Here is a 23,873-nt window from a genome sequence, read left to right as displayed (position 1 = left end):
CGAGTAGGAGACAATCCTTTTCTTACTTTTTCCAGGGGTGAAGAATGAGCTTCAGGAAAAACTGGCCAAAAGCATAATATCTCTCCAGACTCCATGACTAGATGAGGGATTGCCCAAGATGTAAGGCTGCCCAATCAGAGTAACTTTCCCACTTTTCCAGGAGTCAGGAACAGATATTTGCTGTTTGCCGGGCTTGCACTGGGAGGTTATGTAACTACCAGGTGCCACTACACAGAGCCTGAAAGTCTGACAAACCCAGAGATGAGATAAGCAGAAATAGTGGATCCTGAAGCTTGTATTTGCCTCTCCTTCTTATCATGCAAGCCAGTAAATTCCTTTTTCCCCTTAAGCCAGGTGAGGTCGGGTTTCTGTCTATTTACCATGCAAAGAGATCTAAATGATGCACCAGGAAAAGGGAGGCAGCCACCAGACTGCATCTTTCTGAACAGTCTCCAGGGATAATTCTGGGGCATCAATGAAGAAAGCAGGGCCAACAGCCTTTCAGCTAGGAAAGGAGAATGAGTCACAGGTAGGCACAAGACATTTTCTATTTACTGGGAAATAAACCACTTTCATCCAAAGAGAAAGAGGCCAAATACTCATGAATGGCTTCAGGATTTAGCCTATAATCAACAGGTAGGGGCACAAATCCAACTGGTACCTACTGCTCTCTGTGTGTTCCCCTGACACACATTGGGATATGAGAGAGGAAAGAGCCCCAGCTCATGAAATATGTGGCTCCCAAAGGCACAGTACCTGTGTGATGGTTGCAGGTGACCCTAAGCAATAAAATGAAGTCTTTCTTGTCACATGAAACAAACAAGGAAGAAGTTAAAGAGCATAATTTTAATCCTGGGGCCAGCCATAGAACAGTAAATTCCATAGAGTTCTATCACAGCAAATTTCTGAAAAGCTCACAACATGTGATTTTCCTAGTATCCAAAATGTCTGCCACTTTAATTTGTGTCTTTCTTTGTCCTCTTGCACTCCCCAGGTGGCTTTTTCCTGCAAAAGAGTAGGTATCAAAAACCTTCACTTTGCATGACCTCTTTCCCTCCCCATCCCAAGACACATGGAGAGCTGCCACCCTGCGTGGCTCCTGGATGCGAGACAAATGTTACTGTACATTTTTCTAAGGAAGCAACCAACTTCTACCCAAGAAGAGTGAACCTAAAACTGAACAGGCAGCAGCTGGCAAGTCTGGGAGTTGTGAACTGTTCCATGAACCACATTTAGCAAACTAATGATTAGCTTCCACTTATTCGGGCTCTGTAACCATAGGAATATTGCGTAACATTAGAGAGGAGAGTCAAATTACAGCCCGGCTAAAGGGCTTTTTATAGCATTGATGAGGCAAGGCTCATAACTTGAGCATACCCATTTTAATTCATTTAAAATCCAAACTAAGTTGAAAGTAGCCTCCCAAACTACACCGTTTTCAGAAAGTGCTGCCGACTTCCACACCTCCCTCCTGATGCTCTCCTCGCTTACAGAAGCTTCCTGATGGCATCTGAACATGCTGCAGAGACATCACTTACACTCTTTAGAACTCAGTACATTTTTCTCCATCATGTCACTTGACCACTGGTGCTTAGTTAAACAGATCTAAAGTAGAGGAGCAGTTCAAGGTACAAAAGGAATCATGTGGGGAAAGCAGAATGAATGTTATTTCCTCCTGAACCTACTATCACAGGAATTCAGAAAATTTTAGAAGATACGGACAGGAAGCAGTGGCTATAACAGGAGAACACCTTAGAAAAGTCATACTGGATCAGTCTCAAGAGCCATCTAGTCTATCACTGTGCTGCAGACAAAATGAAGGACATTTTGGAGGAAATTGTTAGGAAAGTTACCTACATACTCTTACATTTCCTAATAAGACATCATAGTGTATGCAAATTAATGTTTTTCTCTCTATAAGTGAGAACATAATATATGCACATGTTAAAAAGAATTAAAAAAAAAAAAAAGACATACATTAAAAGGTAGAGGCAACTACTAATGCCAGCTTTTTATGTGCGTATCCTATCTCTAACAGTCCCTTCTGTTGTGAGATCCAAAAGGTCTTACTGGCTCAGCCTGAAGCATCCCAACAGGAAAAGGTTATAGTGGCCGGAGCAGAGGAGGAGGTGAGCTTCCACCTGTGTGTCTCTTCTCTGAGGACTCAGGATTGTGATTAGTTGCCATATCACTAGCTCCCAGAATGATCAATCCTCTTCCCCAGCAGTCTATCATCTTCTGGTCCTGCTGTCCTTTGTCTGCTCCCTTTTATGGGTAGGCAAAATTGAAAGTTTGTTCTTCTCATGGTTCCCCTACTCCAGTAGGCTACAGTATTCAAAGTCTGGGCTGTTTCTACTTAATCCTATATAAGCCTTTAGGTCTTAGAAATCATCATAAAGAATTTTGATTTCTTCAGAAAGAAGACATTAATTGCTTTTATTTATGCCTCTCTGTGAAAAGGTATGGGAAATACGGGGCATAGACCAAAGAAATGCAGACATGCAAGGTCCCAGAATAAGGAAAGATAGTTCACAGCTGGATCAGAGGTAAGTAGGTGAAGCACGCTACTATAATTCTGTGCTTTACAGCACTGCTCTACAAACCTTCGTTGTATTCCCTGTTTTACTAAGTTTGCTTTCAATATGGTTTAAAAAGGGGGAAAAAAGAGAAAAGGTGACAAGATGAGGAAAATAGTGATGCTGAATTTGCAGTCCTTTACCATCACAGTAAAAACAGACAAAAAAGGAACACAAATTTGTAACAGCACAGAAAATTAGACTCTCAGTCAATATTCTCCTGCCACCAGAATACCCACTAGGCAAAGCTCAGATGAAGGCCTGGGGAAAATCCAGCTGGGGAAACAATGTGATAGGTAGTGGCCCTCTGCCCACCAAAAACATAGCCTAAGCCAGCAGGGAGTGTGAGGGAAAGATGGTGCTGCACCCCCAACCCCAACCCCACTCCAGTACACACACTATTGGGAGGTATGCCTGGAGCACCCAGAGCTGTCATGAGATTATAATCCAGGCAATGAAATCAGACTGTGGAGCAGAAGTGGAGGGGTGTCCTTTTATATTAAGGCAAGTGAATTCAGAAGAAGGAGAGTCCTATAAGACACATGAGAGAGATGGGGGAAGAACCACAGCATGCTTCAGATTATCCAGGAATAAACTCCACTTCTCCCAGGACCATACCACATAGCAAAACCAGGAGAAATCAATGCAGGCTTATAGGTCCACTAAATGAAAGCTTCAAGAATATCAGAAAGTTGGCTCATATCATGTACAACAGCCCTCCATTCATCATGTAAGGGAATGATTCTAACAGGATTAAGGAAAATAGCAGAACAAGGAGAATCTATCCACAGTGAGTTTAAAAGCAAAGGTTTGATTAAACAGAAGATATTAAATCCTATAAAATATTTGTTGGCAAAAAATACAGAGACCAAAGCGCTCCAAAAAATAATTCAGAAAGCACCTTCGCTGTTATATAAATAAAATACAAAAAAATATGGATGCCAGAAACTAAGATAACAAAATAAAACAAGAAACAGATGGAAATAATAAAGGTTATAGCTGAAAGGTAGAAATAAAAGGAGCTAAATAAGATAATAAAGACACTGAAAAATCCAATTACAAAAAGTTAAAATTTGCATTATAAACAGCAAAATAAAAACCACAATCAACTCAACAATTTTAAATGAGTAATATGGAGATGGGGAACAAGTTTGAGAATTTTTGCTAGAATTTAAAGAATGAGGAGAAAAATTAAACATTAAAAATGTGAAAATGATTGGTGTGTTTAAAAGATTGAGAATTGTAGAAAAAAAAACAGTTAAAAATATTTGTTTGCCTTTAGAAAAATATATATAAAAACTTCAGCTGGGCGCGGTGGCTCACGCCTGTAATCCCAACACTTTGGGAGGCCGAGGAGGGTGGATCACTAGGTCAAGAGATCAAGACCATCCTGGTCAACATAGTGAAACCCCGTCTCTACTAAAAATACAAAAAATTAGCTGGGCACGGTAGCGCGTGCCTGTAATCCCAGCTACTCAGGAGGCTGAGGCAGGAGAATTGCCTGAACCCAGGAGGCGGAGGTTGCGATGAGACAAGATCGCGCCATTGCACTCCATCCTGGGTAACAAGAGTGAAACTTCGTCTCAAAAAAAAAGAAAAAAAAAAAAAATCTTTAACGGATCCCAATATGTATAAAACAATGATTACATGGTGATATATAAAAGTAGTGGGAAGGAGGAAGATGACTCATTATATGGATATCAGTCAACTGGATAAGTACTTGAGGAAAAAGGAGAGTTTCCACTTAATATGATGGATTTTAAGAAAAATAAAGGTTTTTGTAATTCTAGATTGGGGAAGCCTTTTTTTTGTTTGTTTTTTCTTTGAGACGGAGTCTCACTCTTTCACCCAGACTAGAATGTAGTGGCTTGATCTCAGCTCACTACAACCTTTGCCTCCCAGGTTCAAGTGAATCCCCCTGCCTCAGCCTCCCGAGTAGCTGAGACTACAGGCGTAGCTGGGACTACAGGTGCGTGCCACCACACCCAGCTAATTTTTAGTAGATATGGGGTTTCAACGTGTTGGTCAAGCTGGTCTTGAACTTCTGACCTTGTGATCCACCCACCTCGGCCTGGGCTTTCAGGCCTGAGCTGCTGCGCCCAGCCTGGGGAAGGTCTTTTATGCCATAATTCATTTAGAGAAAAGATAATATACTAGACATCATAAAATTTAAAACAGGCCCAGTGCAGTGGCTCACATCTTTAATCCTAGCATGCTGGGAGGCCAAGGAAGGCATATTGCTTGAGCTCACGAGTTTTAGACTAGCCTGGGCAACATGATGAAACCCTGTCTCTACTAAAAATACAAAAATTAGCCAGGCATGGTGGCACACACCTGTAGTCCCAACTACTCTGGTGGCTGAGGTACAAGAATCACTTGAACCCCGGAGGTGGAAGATGCAGTGAGCCAAGATCAAGCCACTACATTCCAGCCTGGGTGAAAAAGCGAGACTCCATCTCAAGAAAATGAAATAAAATAAAATATTCATAAGGCAACAAAAACAAACACACTATAAAGTTTAAGACAAATAATCTGAAAAAAATATTTTGAAAAATAGCCTACAGATCTAAAAAGATCTTGTAATCAGAAGAAGAACACACTGCTGGGCTCAGTGGCTTAGGCCTATAATCCCAGCACTTCAGGAGGCCAAGGCAGGCAGATCATTTGAGGTCAGGAGTTTGAGATTAGCCTGGCCAACATGGTGAAACCCCAGCTCTACTAAAAAAAATAGAAAAGTTAGCCTGGTGTGGTGGCACGCACCTGTAATCCCAGCTACTCAGCAGGTTGAACATGAGAATCGCTTGAACCTGGAGGGCAGGGGTTGCAGGAAGCCAACATGGCACCACTGCACTACAGCCTGGGTAACAGAGTGGGGGGAAAAATAATAAAACAAAAAAAAATTTTTTTGAAGTAAAAGATGAACATACCAATAGAAAAACAGGCGAAGAATACAAATAGGCAATTTATAAAGAAGCATAAATCAGCAATAAATATGTAAACAGTACAACCTCACCCAAAATTACAGAAATGCAAAATTAAATACAAGGAGATACATTTAAAAATGTTTATAATTTATATGCAAAAAAGTAGTACACAGCATGGCAAAGATAGGGGATATACAATAATCTCCCCAGACTTCGCTAACTACAAACTTGGGAATATCAGTTAAGAGCCTTGAAAACATGTACATACCTTGACCCAGCAATTAAACACCTTAAAATAAGTCCTGAGGAAATAGAAATGCATATAAAAATGATAACAGCTAACACTTTATATTTAATACATGAAGGCTCTGGACTCAGCAACTCACAGGCATCTTTTCATTCCATCCTCATATTACTATGGAGGCAGGAGCCATCATTACAGACGTGGAAATAGATGACCAGACCACAGTGTAAATCATTCATGTAAGTCAAAGAAATAAGCAGTGGAACTGCAACTTGTCTAATCTCAAAATGCATGCTCTTAATCTCTGCTGCCTCTGTGGATATGTTTACCCTCTGTCCTGCCTCTATGCGGATGTTTACCTGAGTGCTTTCTAGAATGATGAAGAATTGCAGTTAGCGCATTTATCCAAGAATAGGGAACTGATTAAAATGTTATAGAGCATCTGTGAAATATATGGCTAAGAAAATCACACTCTAGAAGAACTTGAATGACATAAGACAGTAGACACTCTATAGTGTTACATGAATAAAACCTGTAATATCAGGCCAGTGAATTTAATTTTGCTAAACATCCTGTTATATTTATTATAGTATATTATATTATACTATATTAAATGTAAAAGGTAATAATATAACATTTGGATGTTATATGGCAAAACAGTTAATAAAGGTTAACTCCAGTCTATAGAACTGTTACTTTCTTCTACTTTTTGTAATCCTCCAAATTTTACAATGACCACTCACTCATAACTCTTCATCAGGAAAAAATTTATTTAAAATATATACAGAGAGACAGACATGCACTGAACAAGTATATAGCTGATTTATATATTAAATAGTATATATTAAAAAGTTGGGCAAAAATTTGGAAAGATTTCTCTTTATTTAATATTCAGGGGGTAAAACCCCAGATACGCAGAATGTACCCTATTTCTAGGAATCTGCAACTCTTTGAGAGTCCATTTCACTCTCCAGAGACTAATGACTTCTGTTGCTAGGAGGAAGGGATCAAGGGTAGCTTGCGGTAGGACACTAGCAGAAAGCCACACTGAGCTCGCTTTGAAAAATTTTAGCAAGCTTTCTTAAGGAATCCTGATCAGTAAAAAGAAGACATTCCCAAAGCACTGTCTCTTATATTCCTCTTCCAACCCAAAGTCCTCCAATCTATTAAGAGTACCAAAAATAAACTCCAAATAATCCGAAAAAGTCTCTGATTTTACTTCTCAACAAAACTTTGTTTTTGAGATAAAGTCTTGCTCTGTCATCCAGGCTGGAGTGCAGTGGCACAATCTTGGCTTATTACAACCTCTGCCTCCCGGGTTCAAGGGATTCTCCAGCCTCAACCTCCTGAGTAGAGGGGCTACAGGCACATACTGCCATACCTGGCTAATTTTTGTATTTTTTTTTTTCTTTGAGATAAAGTTTCATTCTTGTTGCCTAGGCTGGAAGTACAACGGTGCAGTCCCGGCTCATTGCAACCTCTGCCTCCCAGGTTCAACCAGTTCTCCTGCCTCAGCCTCCTGAGTAGCTGGGATTACAGGCATGTGCCACCACACCCAACTAACTTTTTGTATTTTTAGTAGAGATGGGGTTTCACCATGTTGGGCAGGCTGGTCTCAAACTCCTGACCTCGGGTGATGTGCCCACCTCAGCCTCCCAAAGTGCTGAGATTACAGGTATGACCCACCACACCCAGCCTAATTTTTATATTTTTAGTAGAGAGTATAGAAATTTTTATATTTTTAGCCTTGTTAGCCAGGCTGCTTCCGACCTCCTGACCCCAGGTGATCCACCTGCCTCAGCTTCCCAAACTGCTGGGATTACAGGCATGAGCTGTTGCACTCAGTCAGCCATACTTTCAATAACCAAAACATACTACTCCCCCCCTTTTTTTTTTGAGATGGAGTCTAGCTCTGTTGGCCAGGCTGGAATACAGCGGTGTGATCTCTGCTCACCGCAACCTCTGTCTCCGAGGTTCAAGCAATTCTCCTGCCTCAGTCTCCCGAGTAGCTGGGATTACAGGTGCCCGCCACCACAGATGGGGTTTCACTGTGTTGGCCAGGCTGGTCTCAAACTCTTGACCTCATGATCCGCTCGCCTCAGCCTCCCAAAGTGGTGGGATTACAAGTGTAAGCCACCACACCCAGCTTACTACTCCAGTTTTGAGAGACTTGGACAGACAAACCAAATCTTACATAGTACCTGGCACGTAATAAGAATCCAATGAATGTATAATAAAGAAATACTTAATGAAAGGTTCACTCGGCCCAGCCATCTCAGGGAAGGTTTTGGAGGACAGGTGCCATGTTTATTTTATACTCTTGGCTAGCCAAGACACTATCAGTACTAAGAATTGATTGAGACCAGGTTCACAAAAGAGAAGATGTAGCTACCCATTCAGGTCTGGAGCACTGGTGATTCTGTAATTGAGAGATTCAGACTTACTTAACTGGTATGGGGAATCACGGATACTATCCTCAACTTTCAATTAGATGTTGCACTGTGGTCATCTCACAGATCTGGCTGGATCTCAGATTAGATTCCAGTCTATCTGTAATGTCCTCCTGGCAGAGGCAGCCACCCTTGTGACTTTCAGCTGCTAGTTATTACTTTTTTGTGACAAGTCTCAAATGTTCATGATTATTTTCTCTATCCCCAGGAAAACCAAGGAAGGGAACAAGACAAATATCTTGTGTGAAGGCCACTAAGAAAAGTGATAAAAACAAGATCCTTTCATAACCACTCTTTTACTTAACACGACTGAGCTAAAGTGATTCTTTTTTAGATTAGCAAAGCAGTCTAAAATGTCATTTTTCATTAGTGTCATCTTACATAATAATCTGTCACTTTTGAAATCTCTCTGCCCCTTCTGTTCCCCCATATCAGTTGGTTAAAAGTCCTGTCGATTCTCTTTCTACAAAGGGATTCTGTCCTTTTTTTCCTGACTTCAGAGCACCTATTTGGTTCAGCTGTTGACAGGATTTGCCTTATCTAATCTATTGTAACCATCTTCCTCTTCTATGTCGTTCCACAATCATATACACGCTCCACACTGTAGCCAAGATTATGCTCCTAGTGCTAGAATCTGTTATTATTATGCCTGTGTTAGACATACTTTCTTTAAAAAGCTACCAGCAGACATTACTTCAGGAAAGCACTCCTCCATCATCCTATTAATAATCCTGCTCAGTCCACCGGGTTCCAGGGACTAACCCCATCCACACCCCAACCCTCCACCCCATCCCCCACATCCCCTGAGATAGGCACAGGATCCAGGCCATCTGCTATGGGCCATGTGACTGGTCTGAGCTTGAGAAATGAATCATGTGAATGGCCCCATACTGGCCAAGCAAAGTCCTCTCTGGAGCCTTCTGCCAACACAGTCAAGAAAGGCACTCTCTTCTCAGTGACCACAGGCTTCAAGGACTGCAGAGGCTGAACCTCTCTGGGACACTCCCTCAGAGAACAAAGCCACACCAAGCCCAGCAGAGGTCAAAGATCATGAGAAGCCAGAAGGAGGAAAGGGCAAAGGATCGAGCAGAAGTAAAGACATCATTGGCATCCCTGACCCTGCCAAGCTTCTGTCTTGGATTTACCAGTTATGTGAGCAAATAAATGCCTTTTTTTCCTTGTATTCTGAATTGTCTTCTTGACACCTTTGTGTGCCAAATGCATCATAATGCATATAATCCCACTACTTAGAACTTTTAATAGTTTCTTACTTCCTGTAGAAAAACCCAAACACCTTAGCTCAATCAATATTCAAATTCCTCAACAAAAGAAACCATCTCAGCTATTCAGCTTTAACTCTTCTATCCCAGCCTTAAGCAGGTCTTTCAAAAATATTAAAATAATGATAATCTGAGAATCATTAACCTTTGCTATAGCCACCACAGACCCTTTGTTCAGAATACCTCCTGAATTGGATTTATTCTATTCTCTCCTTCACTATTCTACTCAGTCTTCTAGACCCAGCACATATTAAGCATGAATATCATACCTTACATTACAGCTTTCATATACATACATAACTCTCCTTGCAGAAAAGAAACAGCTCTTTCTAAAGTTTAATCTCTAGCACCTGACATCTGGTACAGGCAGCAGACACTCCACAAATGTTTACAGCTCTGGTCAGAAATAAAAACTAAGGATTGACACCTATTAGACTCTTAATTCTTCCTTATATTAGAATTTCTCAAATTTAACCATATCATCATACAACCCAGCAATTACACACTTGGATATTTATCCCAGAGGAAGAGATATATGCTCACACAGAAACCGTACGTGAAAATGTATAGCAGTTTTATCATCACCGCCCCAAATTGGAAACAGACGTCCTTCAATAAATGAATCGTTCAATAAAGTGTGGTACAACCATACAATGAAACACTACTCAGCAATAAAAAGGAACTACTAAGATATGGAACAACAAAAATAAATCTTGAGGAAATTATACTGACTGAAAAACAATGCCAATACCAAAGGCTCCATATTGTATAATTCCATTTAAATAATAATCTTGAAATAACAAAATTACAGAAGTAAAGAACAGATTACTGATTGCCAGGGGTTAGAGACCGGGTACAAGGTGGGAAGTGAGGTATGTGTTTGCAAAACATCACAAGGAATCCTTTCAAGTGATGAAAATGTTGTGCACCTTGACTATATTAATGTTAATATTTGATTGTGATACTAAAATAGCATTTTGCAGGATGTTACCTTCAGAGGATACTGGATAAGTGGTACACAGGATCTCTCTATTGTTTTTTACAACTGCCTATAAATCTATAATTATCTCAAAATGAAAGGTTTAATTTTTACAAAAACTAACCATATTTCAAATCTTAGCCAAAAGCACTCAGACCTCAGTGCTAAAGTACCTTGCAAATAATCATAGCTCCAAACAACAGATCCCACTCTAATTAGCCATACAGTAGGGTTTTGGCTACAAGGGGTGAATGACTCTCTCAAAAAGAGGTGAAGACAGTCATTCTGGCCAACACGAGAGAAGAGATTTCTTTATATAAGAAAGCTATTTTCAGAAAGTGGGATGGCAAAAGAAATTACAAATACTAACACAAAAACTGTCCTTGTCCAAAACACTGAGCTGGGTACCCCAAGTGATAGTCCATCTCTATAAGCTAGGACTTTCGTGGGGAGAAATAACAGCCTCTGTGAAATCTGATCTATTTGCCATTTAGATCCATGTGACTCATGGAGGCTGGCTGCACTCATATCTAAAAATACAGGAAATCCGCAGCCTAAGCAAATTTGGCTCATAGACTCATGGGCTTTTGATTCAAACACTGCACATTTGGAGACAGTGGTTTTATATTTACATCAGCTAGCGGCAAAGGAGGTTCCACTGCTCAAGTGACAGGTATTCAGTTGAAATCTAGAAGCAAAAAGGATCAGAAGATTGATCTGCTTATAAACATTTTATCTGAGAGTTACATGACACCTGCTCAGTATCAGGAACATGAACTCTGAGGTCCTCTGGAGCCTAGAATGATGCCTTTCCTTGAGCATTGGGTGTGTCCCACTGAATACCTGTCCCAAAAGAGAATGGAGGGAGTCATAAGCTATTAAAGAGAATAGGGTGTGGCGGTCACATGAGTGAGCGAGTACTACTTGGGCCAGCAGCTCTGAGCCTGCAGACACAGAGGGTGTGGTGTCTGGGCCCTGGGATTTTTTATTTTGTCCAGTCCTAATCAGAACCTTTCCCAGCAGTGCCTGAAGCCATGACATCTGACCAATGGGGCAGCTAATTTCTGGGTGACAGCTCATGGACACCCCAATTCCTTTGCCACAGGCTGAATCTACTCACAGACACAGTGACTTTTCAGAGTGGGACCCCCACCCAGAGACCTGCCTGGCAGAGCCACTGCCACACTTACCCATCAGGACACTAAGCAACTTCTGCACTCTGGAGTTGACCCCCACAATTCGGTACAGCCCTTGCTCGTTGATCCCTGAGGAAAGAAACAGTGATGATTTAATTAGAAGCACGTCAGAACACAAGTCAGGCCAATCCAGCCAAATGCACTTCTTTTTTTTCATTTTCTCAGTCCTTCTAAAAGCTGCTCTAATTAAAGTCCCCTGTCATTCAGCTCAGCTCTTAGCAAAGGAGTGGGATTTGGTACAGCTGTCTAGGATTTCACGGATGTGCTGCACACTTCAGCCCTCATGTTAGTTCAGTCGTCAGAGGCAAAAGAAACTTTCCTCTTCTCTTGCCAAAGGCAGCATCTGAAGAGTTCTAAAAGATGCAAAATGTGTACTTTTAAACATGTCATATTTAACCAATTTTTAAAATTAAAATGCCAAAAATGGATGATTAAAAATTCATACAACAGAAAAAGACACTTTATAATCTATTTTTACATATAAAATGAAAATATTGAGGTGTAAGAACATTTTTAACTTTACAGAATGTTAGCCAAAACTGAGAAATTAAATCCATTCATTTATGATATAAATATTATATAATTAGAAGATCCATTAATTTATAATATATTCTTTATCAAAAAATACCACCTTTATTTCATTCAACCCAAGGAACTATACAATTAGACTAGTAAGGGTTTACTTTTAAATGAAACATCTCAACAAATAATCAAAAACCAATCCACTGCAATGTTTCTGTTCATTGAAATACATAGATTAGATCACCACTGTAGCAGTTACAAAAGAAGGCCATTTTGACCAGGTGACGTGAAATGATTTTTCTCCTGTTAGTCCTAGGCCCATCATATCTAACCCCTCTCAAGTAACAGAACTCCGGCTTCCTATTTTATTCCTCTGATGTCCATTCTCCAACCAGTAGCCAAAGTGAACTGCCCCAAGTGTAAATCAGTTTATACCACCTCTTCCCTTAAAACCCTCCAATAGCTTCCCATTGCAGTTAGACTATAATCTAAACGACTTACAATAGCCTATCAGGCCTATACTATTGAGCACTGACTACCTCTGATAGCATCATCAACCAGATGCATTCTGCTCCATACACTGGCCTTCCTGTCACCTCAACATGCCAAGCTCATGGCTCCACCTCATAGCCTTTACTCCAGCTGTTTCCTCCACCTGGACTGCTCTTCTGCCACAGTTTTTCATCATTCAGGTCTCAGCTTAAATGCAACTGCTTCAATCTAATGCATCCCACAATCTACACTACTGGTCATGCTCTTAACCTGTCTTCTTTCTTTATAGCAGTTAACAATACCTGAAATTATCTTTTTTATTTGCTACCTTTTTTGTTTTTCTCCCCGCAATAGAATGTAAACAGTAATTGTGTCCTGTTCACCATTATATTCTCAGCCCCTGGATCAGTATATGGTACACAATAATAAACAAAACATTAAGTTTATTTTCAATCAAGGCCAGTACAAAACACTTGGGGGCCAAAACACAATCTTCCAGAAGAAATGTGGGTAAGGACCAGTTCCGTAGTACTTTCAGCAAGACCTACGTAGATGTGGAACTAATGAATGAAAAGAAGTAGTCTGGAATGATAGGATTTTACAGCTAAAAAGGACCTGTAAAACCATGTACATCATTCTGCATGATTTATGGACTAGGAGCCCCTGGTCAAAAACTAAATGATGGGTCCCAGGTTACTCAGTGACAGAAAATAACATGTCAGCTTGCGGGCTTGAAAGGTCTGAGGTACATCTACTTCTATCCTTGTGCTTTCCTGGGACTTTACACAATGTCACCTCCCACTGGACAATTGTGGGCAAATCCCAGAGAGTATGGGAAGTCTGTTCATTTCTGGTCACCATAAATATGTATGCACATACACACACTGCAATAGGGAGACATCCACTTTCTGCAACTATTTATGCTAAAAGGGCACCTAACTCATACGGTCCTTATTTCTTCTTTGTGCTCAGTGAAGACTTTCTTAGAAGTTAAAACACATCATTTCCATTTTCATTTTAGAGGGGGGAAAAGAAACTTGGGCACCTTTTCTCCTACTTATTGTACACATTTTGTAGTTTTACATGAGAAAAAGTTGTCCTTGTGAGCTACTGATCTGCACTTACGACAGACTTTATGTACAATTTTAAATGACGAGGTTTCCCTTTTGATTTTGGCTGCGGAAAACTGAGACACAAACAGTTGGCCCAGCTCAAGTAAGTATATGAAATTCAACAGGGAGAGATTTTTATTTTGGACTCGCTTTTGTCTCCATTTTTGTGCCTCTACCTTTAAACCCTGTACCTTTTAATCCCAGTCTTTATTTTTCAATTGAAAAAAAAAAAAGGTAAATTAAAACTCCTGTTGAAAAATTAGGCTGCATGCAGTGGCTCACACCTGTAATCCCAGTGCTTTGGAAGGACGAAGTGGGCAGATCACTTGAGGTCAGGAGTTCAAGACCAGCCTGGACAACATGATGAAACCCTGTCTCTACTCAAAGTACAAAAATTAGCTGGGTGTGGTGGTAGACACCTGTAATCCCAGCTACTCCGGAGGCTGAGGTAGGAGAATTGCTTGAACCCGGGAGGCCAAGGTTGCAGTGAGAGTAGATTGCACCACTGCATTCCATCCTGGGCAACAGAGCAAGACTCCATCTCAAAGAAAAGAAAAATTTACCTTACTAACGAAAACTTCAAAAAGACTTAGAAACTACAGTTAAGGTAAATAGATGACTCAAAGGGAAACAGAAAAATCAGCAGAGAGCCACTGAGAACACAATGAAACCTGTGCAATACGAACGCTCCTCTCCCCACTGCTCCCAGAATGGGCTCGTACTGAGCAGCTGCTTTGTAACTTGCATTTTTTACATAATACAAATAATTTTTTAAATGCCATATGTCAAAAAGTGTATTCCCATTGCATTGTTAGTGAGTCATAGTTTTTTATTACACAGATGTACCATTGTTGATTTAACCCATTTTTGAGACATCTGGCCAGTTTCTGATTTTGTACCTTAACACCACCACTGCATAAACATCCTTATGGCTCAACCTGCCCATATCCTTATTTCCTCAAGACCAATTCCCAGAAATGGCACCTACTTCCACTTTACATTCTCTAGATATATCTTACATACCTTATGAGCTGCCTTCACTCTTTAAGGGAGGTACAGCAGAAATAACTGAACATTTATAAAAATGTTTCCACACATTACAACTGTTTTGGAAAGAATATCTTTTGACAATATATATGAGGGAAGGTTTTAAAATTCTCTCTCTTCCCTCTACCTAACACTTCACAGTTCTTATTTTTTTTAAGTGTACATATCTTTTAAAGTGTGTATGTCTCAACTCTCTCTTTCCTCTACTTAATGCTTCAGTCCTTAATTTTTTTTAAAGTGTATATGTCTCAACTGCTAAGAGTTATGAACCCTGCTTTAAAAGGGAATTTCTTTCAACTGCTTAAAAAGGGCTGGTAGGCTGAGAGGCTGTAGAGTAAATAAGATTCACATTTCTGACAATGGTTCAAATCAAATCCAGTGGAAACATGGTTAACAGCTTTTCTCAGGGGTAAGACAGACGAGCACACTCAAGGCTCCAAACTGCTACGACTGAGGACTCTCCTTTGTGGCAGTCTCTGAAGAAGGGATGGAGACCATCACGATGAACCAGCTTCCTTGAGCTTAATGTCCTGCTCCTACAGACCTGGGAAAGGTCAGGGTGCAACATGGGCCTAACGCCTTCTCTCTACCTGGGTGGTCTCCAGGGACTAGCTCCCCAGAGCATCTTAGGTTCACAGACTGCAAGATGTCTACCAGAGAAAATTCAGGGTGTCTGTGAACTTAGACAGGAAAACAAATACATCTTTATCTTCACTAACCTATAACTGACATTAAGCTTTTCCTTCCATTATGGATGTAAGCAAAAAATCACAGGAGCATTAATGGTACCTGCAACTTGGTCGGAAATCACAGATATTTTCATAACACATTATAGTTATTCTGGATATCGTGAAATATCACTGCTCCTAAATTATGTTGGTTTTCAGACTCACTACTATCACTTATAAAGTGTTAACAAAGAAACGCATGTATCATGACACCCTGTGTTTTCAATATTTTAAAAATTAAATTTCAGTAGCTGGTTTCTATAATCATACCTATTTCAGATATTTAAAACATTCTTCTGATCAGCCAAAAAGTTGGTGATGTAAAATCAGTAAGACCTCCTGCTTGAGACCAATAGGACTTGTGGAAATCTACTGACAATGGCACTTGGGAGCTAATGAGTCACTTAAAGTCAGGAAACAGCAGGTAGCAGGTCTGACTCCTCACCAGATGCATGACCTTCCACGACAACAATGCCATCTGTTAAACTACTTTACCTCTGGTTTCCACAGCATGGATGCATTTCCTGATTATGCTGAAACCAATGCTGTCCAACTGCGCAGCTGAAAGAGCAAGAGAAGGGCAGTCAAGTTGCTAGCCATGAAACTCAACCTCAGGATAGGGCTTACCCAATCCAGGATGAATCAATCGCATGTTGTGGCTACATAGCCCTTTAATTTTTCCCAACAACAGTATAGGAATAACATCATAACAATAACAATAGCTGGCACTGATTGAGAGCTTTCCATAGGCTAGGTTTGGTTTTTAAGTGCCTTGCATGTATTATCTCATTTGGTTATCACAGTAACCTCAAATTGTAGGAATCTGTAAAATTATCTTTAATTTACAGGTGAAGAAACAGCAGCACAGGGTGATAGGTGCCTTTACATTGCTTTGCTACTAACAGAAGCTGTAGAACTAACTGCAGTCTCCTTCAAAAAGTACAAATTGGAGGTTCCAAGAAGGCCGAATAGGAACAGCTCCAGAGTGCAGTTCCAGCAAGAACAACACAGAGGGTGAGTGCCCACCACATTTCCAAACAAATTTTCACTGCCCACAGACCAGGAGATTCCAGGGCCGAAAAGCACCACGAGTTTTCAGCATGGCAGTTTCAGCCGGTACTGGGTTGGCACACAGAAACTCACACAAATTTGGGTGGCTGTTTCAACTGGCGCCTAGAACACCTGAGAGTCAGAGCCACCCATTTAACTGAAAGGGAGGGGGCTGAGACAGGGAGCCAGGCCATCTGGCTTGGCAGGTACCTCCCCCACAAAACAAGCAATCTGAAATGCTCTGTATTGAGAGTTTCACAGCAAGCTGAGCTAGAGCCAGGACGGTCCAGTTCAGTGGGAGGGAGGGTGACCCCCACTACTGAGGCAGTCCACCACTACCGAGGCAATTCACACAGCAGCTGAGCAGAGCCTGCAGCAGCTCAGCAACACTTCTGCTGGCAGACTGTGACTAGACTACTCTGTGCAGGGCAGGGCATCTATGAAAAAAGGCAGCAGCACGACAGGAACTTATAAATAAAGTTGACTTTCCCAGGACAGAGCACCTGGGAAAAGAGGCGGTTATGAGTTCCACTGCAGCAGATGTAAAGGTACCTGCCCAGCAGCTATGCACAGAACAACAGAGCTCCTAGCACAGCACTTGAGCTTCTATAAGGGACAGATTGTCTCCTCAAGCAACTCCCTGACCCCCATATACCCAAAGAGACACCTCATAAAGGAGAACTTAGGCCAACATCTGACAGGTACCCTTCTGGGACAAAGATAACAGAAGAAGAAACAGGCAGTAACCCTTACTGTTCTGCAGCCCCTGTGGGTGATCCACAGGCAAACAGGGTCTGTAGTGGACTGCCAGCAGTACTGCAGCAGAGGGGCCTGACTGTCAGAAGGAAAACTAAGAAACAAAAAGAAATAACTTCATCATCAACAAAAAGGACGCCCACTCAGAGACCCCAGAAAGTCACCAACTATAAAGACAACAGGTAGATAAAGCCACTAAGATAGGAAGAAACCAGCACAAAAAGGATGAAAACACCAAAAACCAGAAAGTCTTTCCTCCTCCAAAGGATCACAACTCCTCACCAGCTAGGGATCAAAAATGGATGGAGAATGAATCTGATGAAGTGACAGAAACAGGCTTCAGAAAGTGGGTGATAACAAACTTCTCAGAGCTAAAAGAACATGTGCTAACCCAATGCAAAGAAACTAAGAACCTAGGAAAAAGGTTAGCTGAGATGCTAACTAGAATAAATAGCTTAGAGTAAAATATAAACAACTTGAGGGAGCTGAAAAACACAGCACGAGAACTTTGTGAAGCATACACAAGTTTCAACAGCTGAACTGACCAAGCAGAAGAAAGGATATCAGAGATTGAGGATCAACTCAATGAAATAAAACAAGAAGGCAACAATAGAGAAAAAAGAGTGAAAAAAAATGAACAAAGCCTCCAAGAAATATGGGATTATGTGAAAAGACCTAATCTATGTTTGATAGCTGTACCTGAATGTGAGGTAGAGAATTAACCCAAGCTGGAAAACACTCTTCAGGATATTATCCAGGAGAACTTCCCCAACCTAGTAAGCCAGGCCACCATTCAAGTCCGGGAAATACAGAGAAAACCACAAAGATATTCCTCAAGAAGAGCAACCCCAAGGCACATAATCGTCAGATTCAGCAGGGTTGAAATGATGGAGAAAATGCTAAGAGCATCCAGAGAAAAAGGTCGGGTTACCCACAAAGGGAAGCCCATCAGACTCACAGCAGATCTCTAAGCAGAAACCCTACAAGCCAGAAGAGAGTGGGGGCAAATATTCAACATCCTTAAAGAAAAGGACTTTCAACCTAGAATTTCATATCCAGCCAAATTAAGCTTCATAGGTGAAAGAGAAAGAAAATCCTTTATGGAAAAGCAATTGCTGAGAGATTTTGTCTTCACCAGGCCTGCCTTACAAGAGATCCTGAAAGAAGCACTAAATAAGGAAAGGAACAACCAGTACCAGCCACTTCAAAAACGTACCAAATGGTAAAGACCATCAACCCAGTGAAAATCATGCATCAACTAATGGGCAAAACATACAGCTAGCATCAAAATGGCAGGATCAAATTCATATAATAACAATATTAACCTTAAATGTAAATGGGCTACATGCCCCAATTAAAAGACACAGACTGGCAATTTGGATAAACAGTCAAGACCCATCAGTGTGCTGTATTCAGGAAACCAATCTCATGCTCAGACACACATAGGCTCAAAACAAAGGGATGGAGGAAGATTCATCAAGCAAACGGAGAGCAAAAAAAAAAAGCAGGAGTTGCAATCCTTGTCTCTCATAAAATGGACTTTAAACCAACAAAGATCAAAAGAGACAGAGAAGGGTATTATATAATGGTAAAAGGATCAATGTATCAAGAAGAGCTAATGATCCTAAATATCTATGCACCCAATACAGGAGCACGCAGGTACATAAACCAAGTTCTTAAGGACCTACAAAGAGACTTAGTCTCCCACACAATAATAGTGGGAGACTAACACTCCACTGTCAATATCAGACAGATCAACGAGACAGAAAATTAACAAGGACATCTAAGACTTGAACTCAGATATGGACCAAGCAGACCTAATAGACATCTACAGAAATCTCTACCCCAAATCCACAGAATATACATTCTTTTCAGCACCGCATTGCACCTGCTCTAATATTGACCACATAATTGGAAGTAAATTACTCCTCAGCAAATGCAAAAGAATGGAAACCATAACAAACAATCTCTCAGACCACAGGGCAATCAAATTAGAATTCAGAATTAAGAAACGAATTCAGAACCACACAACTTCATGGAAACTGAACAACTGGCTCCTGAATGTCGACTGGATAAACAATGAAATGAAGGCAGAAATAAAGATGTTCTTTAAAACCAACCAGAACAAAGAAACAATGTTCCATAATCTCTGGGACACATTTAAAGCAGTGTCTAGAGGGAAATTTATAGCAATAAATGCCCACATAAGAAGCGAGGAAAGATCTAAAATTGACACCCTATTGTCAAAATTCAAAGAGCTAGAGGAGCAAGATCAAGGAAACTCAAAACCTAGCAGAAGACAAGAAATAACTAAGATAGAGCAGAACTGAAGGAGATAGAGACACGAAAAACTCTTCAAAAATTCAGTAAATCCAGGAGCTGGTTTTTTGAAAGGATCAACAAAATAGATAGACCACTAGCCAGATAAATAAAAAAGAAAAGGGAGATGAATCAAATAGATGCAATAAAAAACAATAAAGGGGAGATCATCACTGATTCCACAGAAATACAAACTACAATCAGAGATTACTACAGACAACCCTATGTACATAAACCAGTAAACCTGTAAGAAATGGATAAATTCCTGGACGCTTGCACCCTCCCAAACCTAAACCAGGAAGAAGTTGAAACCTTGAATAGACCAATAACAAGGACTGAAGTTGAGGCAGCAGTTAATAGCCTACCAACCAAAAAAAGTCCAGGTCCAGACGGGTTCACAGCTCAATTCTACCAGACGTACAAAGAGGAGCTGGTAACATTCCTTCTGAAACTATTCCAAACAATACAAAAAGAGGGAATCCTTCCCAAATCTTTTTATGAGACCAAGTTCATCCTGATACCAAAACCCAGCAGAGACTCAACAAAAAAAGAAAACTTCAGGCCAATATCCATGATGAACATAGATGCAAAAATCTTCAATAAAATACTGGCAAACCGATTTCAACAGCACATCAAAAAGCTTACCCATCACAATCAAGTATGCTTCATTCTGGGGATGCAAGGCTGGTTCAACATATGCAAGTCTATAAATGTAATCCACCACATAAACGAAACCAGAGACAAAAAGCACATGATTATCTCAATAGATGTGGAGAAGGCCTTTGATAAAATTCAGCAGCCTTTTATGCTAAAACTCTCAATAAACTAGGTATCGAAGGAACATATCTCAAAACAATAAAAGCTATTTACAACAAACCTACAGCCAATATCATACTGAATGGGCAAAAACTGGAAGCATTCCCTTTGAAATCTGGCACTAGACAAGAATGCCCTCTCTCACCAATCCTATTCAATATAGTATTGGAAGTTCTAGCCAGAGCAATTAGGCAAGAGAAAAATAAATAAAGGGTTTTCAATTAGGAAAAGTAGAAGTCAAATTGTCTCTATTTGCAGATGACATGACTGTACATTTAGAAGACCCCATCATCTCAGCCCAAAATCTCCTTAAACTGATAAGCAACTTCAGCAAAGCCTCAGGATATAAAATCAATGTGCAGAAATCACAAGCATTTCTATACACCAATAACAAACTAACAGAGAGCCAAATCAAGAGCAAACTCCCATTCACAATTGCTACAAAGAGAATAAAATACCTAAGAATACAACTAACAAAGGATATAAAGGACCTCTTCAAGGAGAACTACAAACCACTGCTCAAGGTAATAAGAGAGGACACACAGATGGAAAAACATTCCATGCTCATGGTTAGGAAGAATCAATATCGTGAAAATGGCCATACTGCCCAAAGTAATTTATAGATTCGACATTATCCCATCAAGCTACCAATGACCTTCTTCACAGAACTGGAAAAACTACTTCAAACTTCATATGGAACCAAAAGAGAGCCCACACAGCCAAGACAATCCTAAGCAAAAAGAACAAAGCCAGAAGCATTACGCTACCTGATTTCAAACTATACTACAAGGGTACAGTAATCAAAACAGCATGGTACCGGTACAAAAAGAGAGATATAGACCAGTGGAATAGAACAGAGGCCCTGGAAGCAACATCACACATCTACAACCATCTGATCTTTGACAAACCTGACAAAAACAAGCAATGGGGAAAGGATTCCCTGTTTAATAAATGGTGTTGAGAAAGCTGGCTAGCAGTGTGCAGAACCTGGACCCTTTTCTGATACCTTACACTAAAATTAACTCCAGAGGGATTAAAGACTTAAACATAAGACCTAACGCCATAAAAACCCTAGAAGAAAAGCCAGGCAAAACCATTCAGGACATAGGCATAGGCAAGGACTTCATGGCTAAAACACCAAAAGCACTGGCAACAAAAGACATAATAGACAAATGGGACTTAATTAAACTCCAAAGCTTCTGTGCAGCAAAAGAAATAATCATTAGAGTGAACCAGCAACCATCAGAATGGGAAAACATTTTTGCAGTCCACCCATCTGACAAAGGGCTAATATCCAGAATCTACAAAGAACTAAAACAGATTTACAAGAAAAAAAACAAATAAACCCATCCAAAAGTGGGAGAAGGATATGAACAGACGCTATTCAAAAGAAGACATACACGAGGCCAACAAACATATGAAAAAATGCTCATCGTCACTGGTCATTAGAGAAATGCAAATCAAAACCACAATGAGATACCATCTCATGCCAGTTAGAATGGCAATCATTAAAAAATCTGGAGCCAACAGAGGCTGGAGAGGATGTGAAGAAATAGGAACACTTTTATTTCTGGTGGGAGTGTAAACTAGTTCAACCATTGTGGAAGACAGTGTGGCGCTTCCTCAAAGACCTAGAAATAGAAATTCCATTTGACCCAGCAATCCCATTACTGGGTATATATCCAAAGGATTATAAATCATTCTACTATAAGGACACATGCACACGTATGTTCATAGTGGCACTGTTTACAATAGCAAAGACCTGGAACCAACCCAAATGTCCACTGACGATAGACTGGACAAGGAAAATGTGGCACATATACACCATGGATTTATGCAGCCATAAAAAATGATCAGTTTCTGTCCTTTGTGGGGACATGGATGAATCTGGAAACCATCATTCTCAGCAAACTGACACAAGAACAGATAATCAAACGCTGCATGTTCTCACTCAGAGGTGGGTGTTGGACAATGAGAACACATGGATGCAGTAAGGGAAGCATTACACACTGGGGTCTGTTGCGGGGGTCCAAGGGAGGGACGGGTGGGGGAAGGTTGGGGAGGGATAACATGGGGAGAAATGCCAGATGCAGGTGACTGGGGGATGGAGGCAGCAAACGACATTGCCATGTGTGTACCTATGCAACAATCCTGCATGATCTACACATGTACCCCAGAACCTAAAGTACAATAAAAAAAAAATAAAAAATAAAGTAAAAAAAAAGTACAAATTAAGCGGTCTATAAATGTTGGGTAAGTGCTTAAAATAGACCTCACTTAATCCAGTAAGTCCTCCAGGTTGACATTATCATTAGCCCATATCACAGATGAAGAAACTGAGGCTTGGTAAAACAAAATACCTTGACCAAAGATGCAGGGACAATTCATGGAGACTTGCATTAGAGCCCATCCCATCAAACTGCCTTAAATGCGGCCCTGAGTTAAGTATAATCCTGCTCAGGTGACTAGAAGAAAGGAAAAATAGAACAAAGGAAAAAAGAAGAAAAATGATCCAGAGGAAAATTAAAACAGCCAAGAAAAAAAGACACTACCTAAGGAAGAAGCACGAAGGCAGTGTGGCCATCCTCTAGGGGCAAATCGGCAAGTGGTGACAGAGTTCTCACTCAGAAAATAAATGATCAACAGCAGTAACTCCTTCCACAGCAGAGAACCAGACAAGGCCAGAAATTTCTAACCTGACAACAAGGCTGGAAATTCACTAAAATCCACTCCCATGTTTTGGTTACCCATTGATAATCTTTAAGAATGGGTTCATCTTTGACCTTCTTAGGGCAGTACAACAAGACATTCTACCACTTAATGGTCAGAGTGGAAAAGAAAATGGCAGAAAGTAGAAAAGTGAGTATTTATAAATGATTCGTGGTCATCTCAGGGAAAGTAATAAGCTTGCAATATATGAGAAGTGAGCAGAACCTGAACTCGTCTTGGATCTAATACAAATGGAATCTTTCTCCAACTCTTAGTATATATGGGTAAAGTTAGATCCAATGAATACTTTTTTAATTTTTTTATTTCCATAGTTTATTGCAAACAGGTGGTATATGGTTACTTGGGTAAGTTCTTTAGTAGTGACTTGTAAGATTTTGATGCATCCATTACCCAAGCAGTATACATGGCACCCTATTTGTAGTCTTTTTCCCTCACCCTCTTCCCACCCTTTCCCCCTCAGTCCCCAAAGTGCACTGTGTCATTCTTATGCCTTTGCATCATTGTGTCATTTTTATGCCTTTGCATCCTCATAGCTTAGCTCCCACTTAGGAGTGAAAACACACAATGTTTGATTTTTCATTCCTGAGTTACTTTACTTAGAATAATAGTCTCTAGTCTCATCCAGGTAGCAGTTAATCATTCCTTTTTATGG

At 40.4% G+C, this 23,873-nt stretch overlaps 1 protein-coding gene and 1 long non-coding RNA gene across 29 annotated transcripts in view; one reads left to right on the top strand and one right to left on the bottom strand.

The window, feature by feature from the left end:
• Nucleotides 1-23,873, bottom strand: part of ARHGAP26 (Rho GTPase activating protein 26) — a 914,282-nt gene that overhangs the window by 182,065 nt on the left and 708,344 nt on the right. For 25 of the 28 annotated variants that reach the window (XR_013531307.1, XR_013531313.1, XM_078362030.1 and 22 more), the window contains 2 exons: nucleotides 16,046-16,111; nucleotides 11,644-11,718 (listed from right to left, as the gene is read on the bottom strand). Coding sequence is in view for 26 of the 28 variants with exons in the window: in XM_078362030.1 (XP_078218156.1) it covers nucleotides 11,644-11,718; nucleotides 16,046-16,111 (141 nt within the window). In the remaining 2 variants the exon portion in view is untranslated. The remainder of the gene's footprint in view (nucleotides 1-11,643; nucleotides 11,719-16,045; nucleotides 16,112-23,873) is intronic. The other 3 variants (XM_078361938.1, XM_078361992.1, XM_078362062.1) reach the window with 1 other exon arrangement.
• On the top strand, nucleotides 1,995-9,350 carry LOC144580960 (uncharacterized). Its single transcript, XR_013531358.1, has 4 exons — nucleotides 1,995-2,129; nucleotides 2,461-2,546; nucleotides 5,866-5,983; nucleotides 8,403-9,350. It is a non-coding gene; the product is annotated as an uncharacterized LOC144580960 (long non-coding RNA).

This window comes from Callithrix jacchus, chromosome 2 (genome assembly GCF_049354715.1).
Source record: "Callithrix jacchus isolate 240 chromosome 2, calJac240_pri, whole genome shotgun sequence".
NCBI classification, from domain to species: domain Eukaryota; kingdom Metazoa; phylum Chordata; class Mammalia; order Primates; family Cebidae; genus Callithrix; species Callithrix jacchus.
Note: the sequence above shows the minus strand (reverse complement) of the source record. Positions and strands in the feature narration are given on the sequence as shown.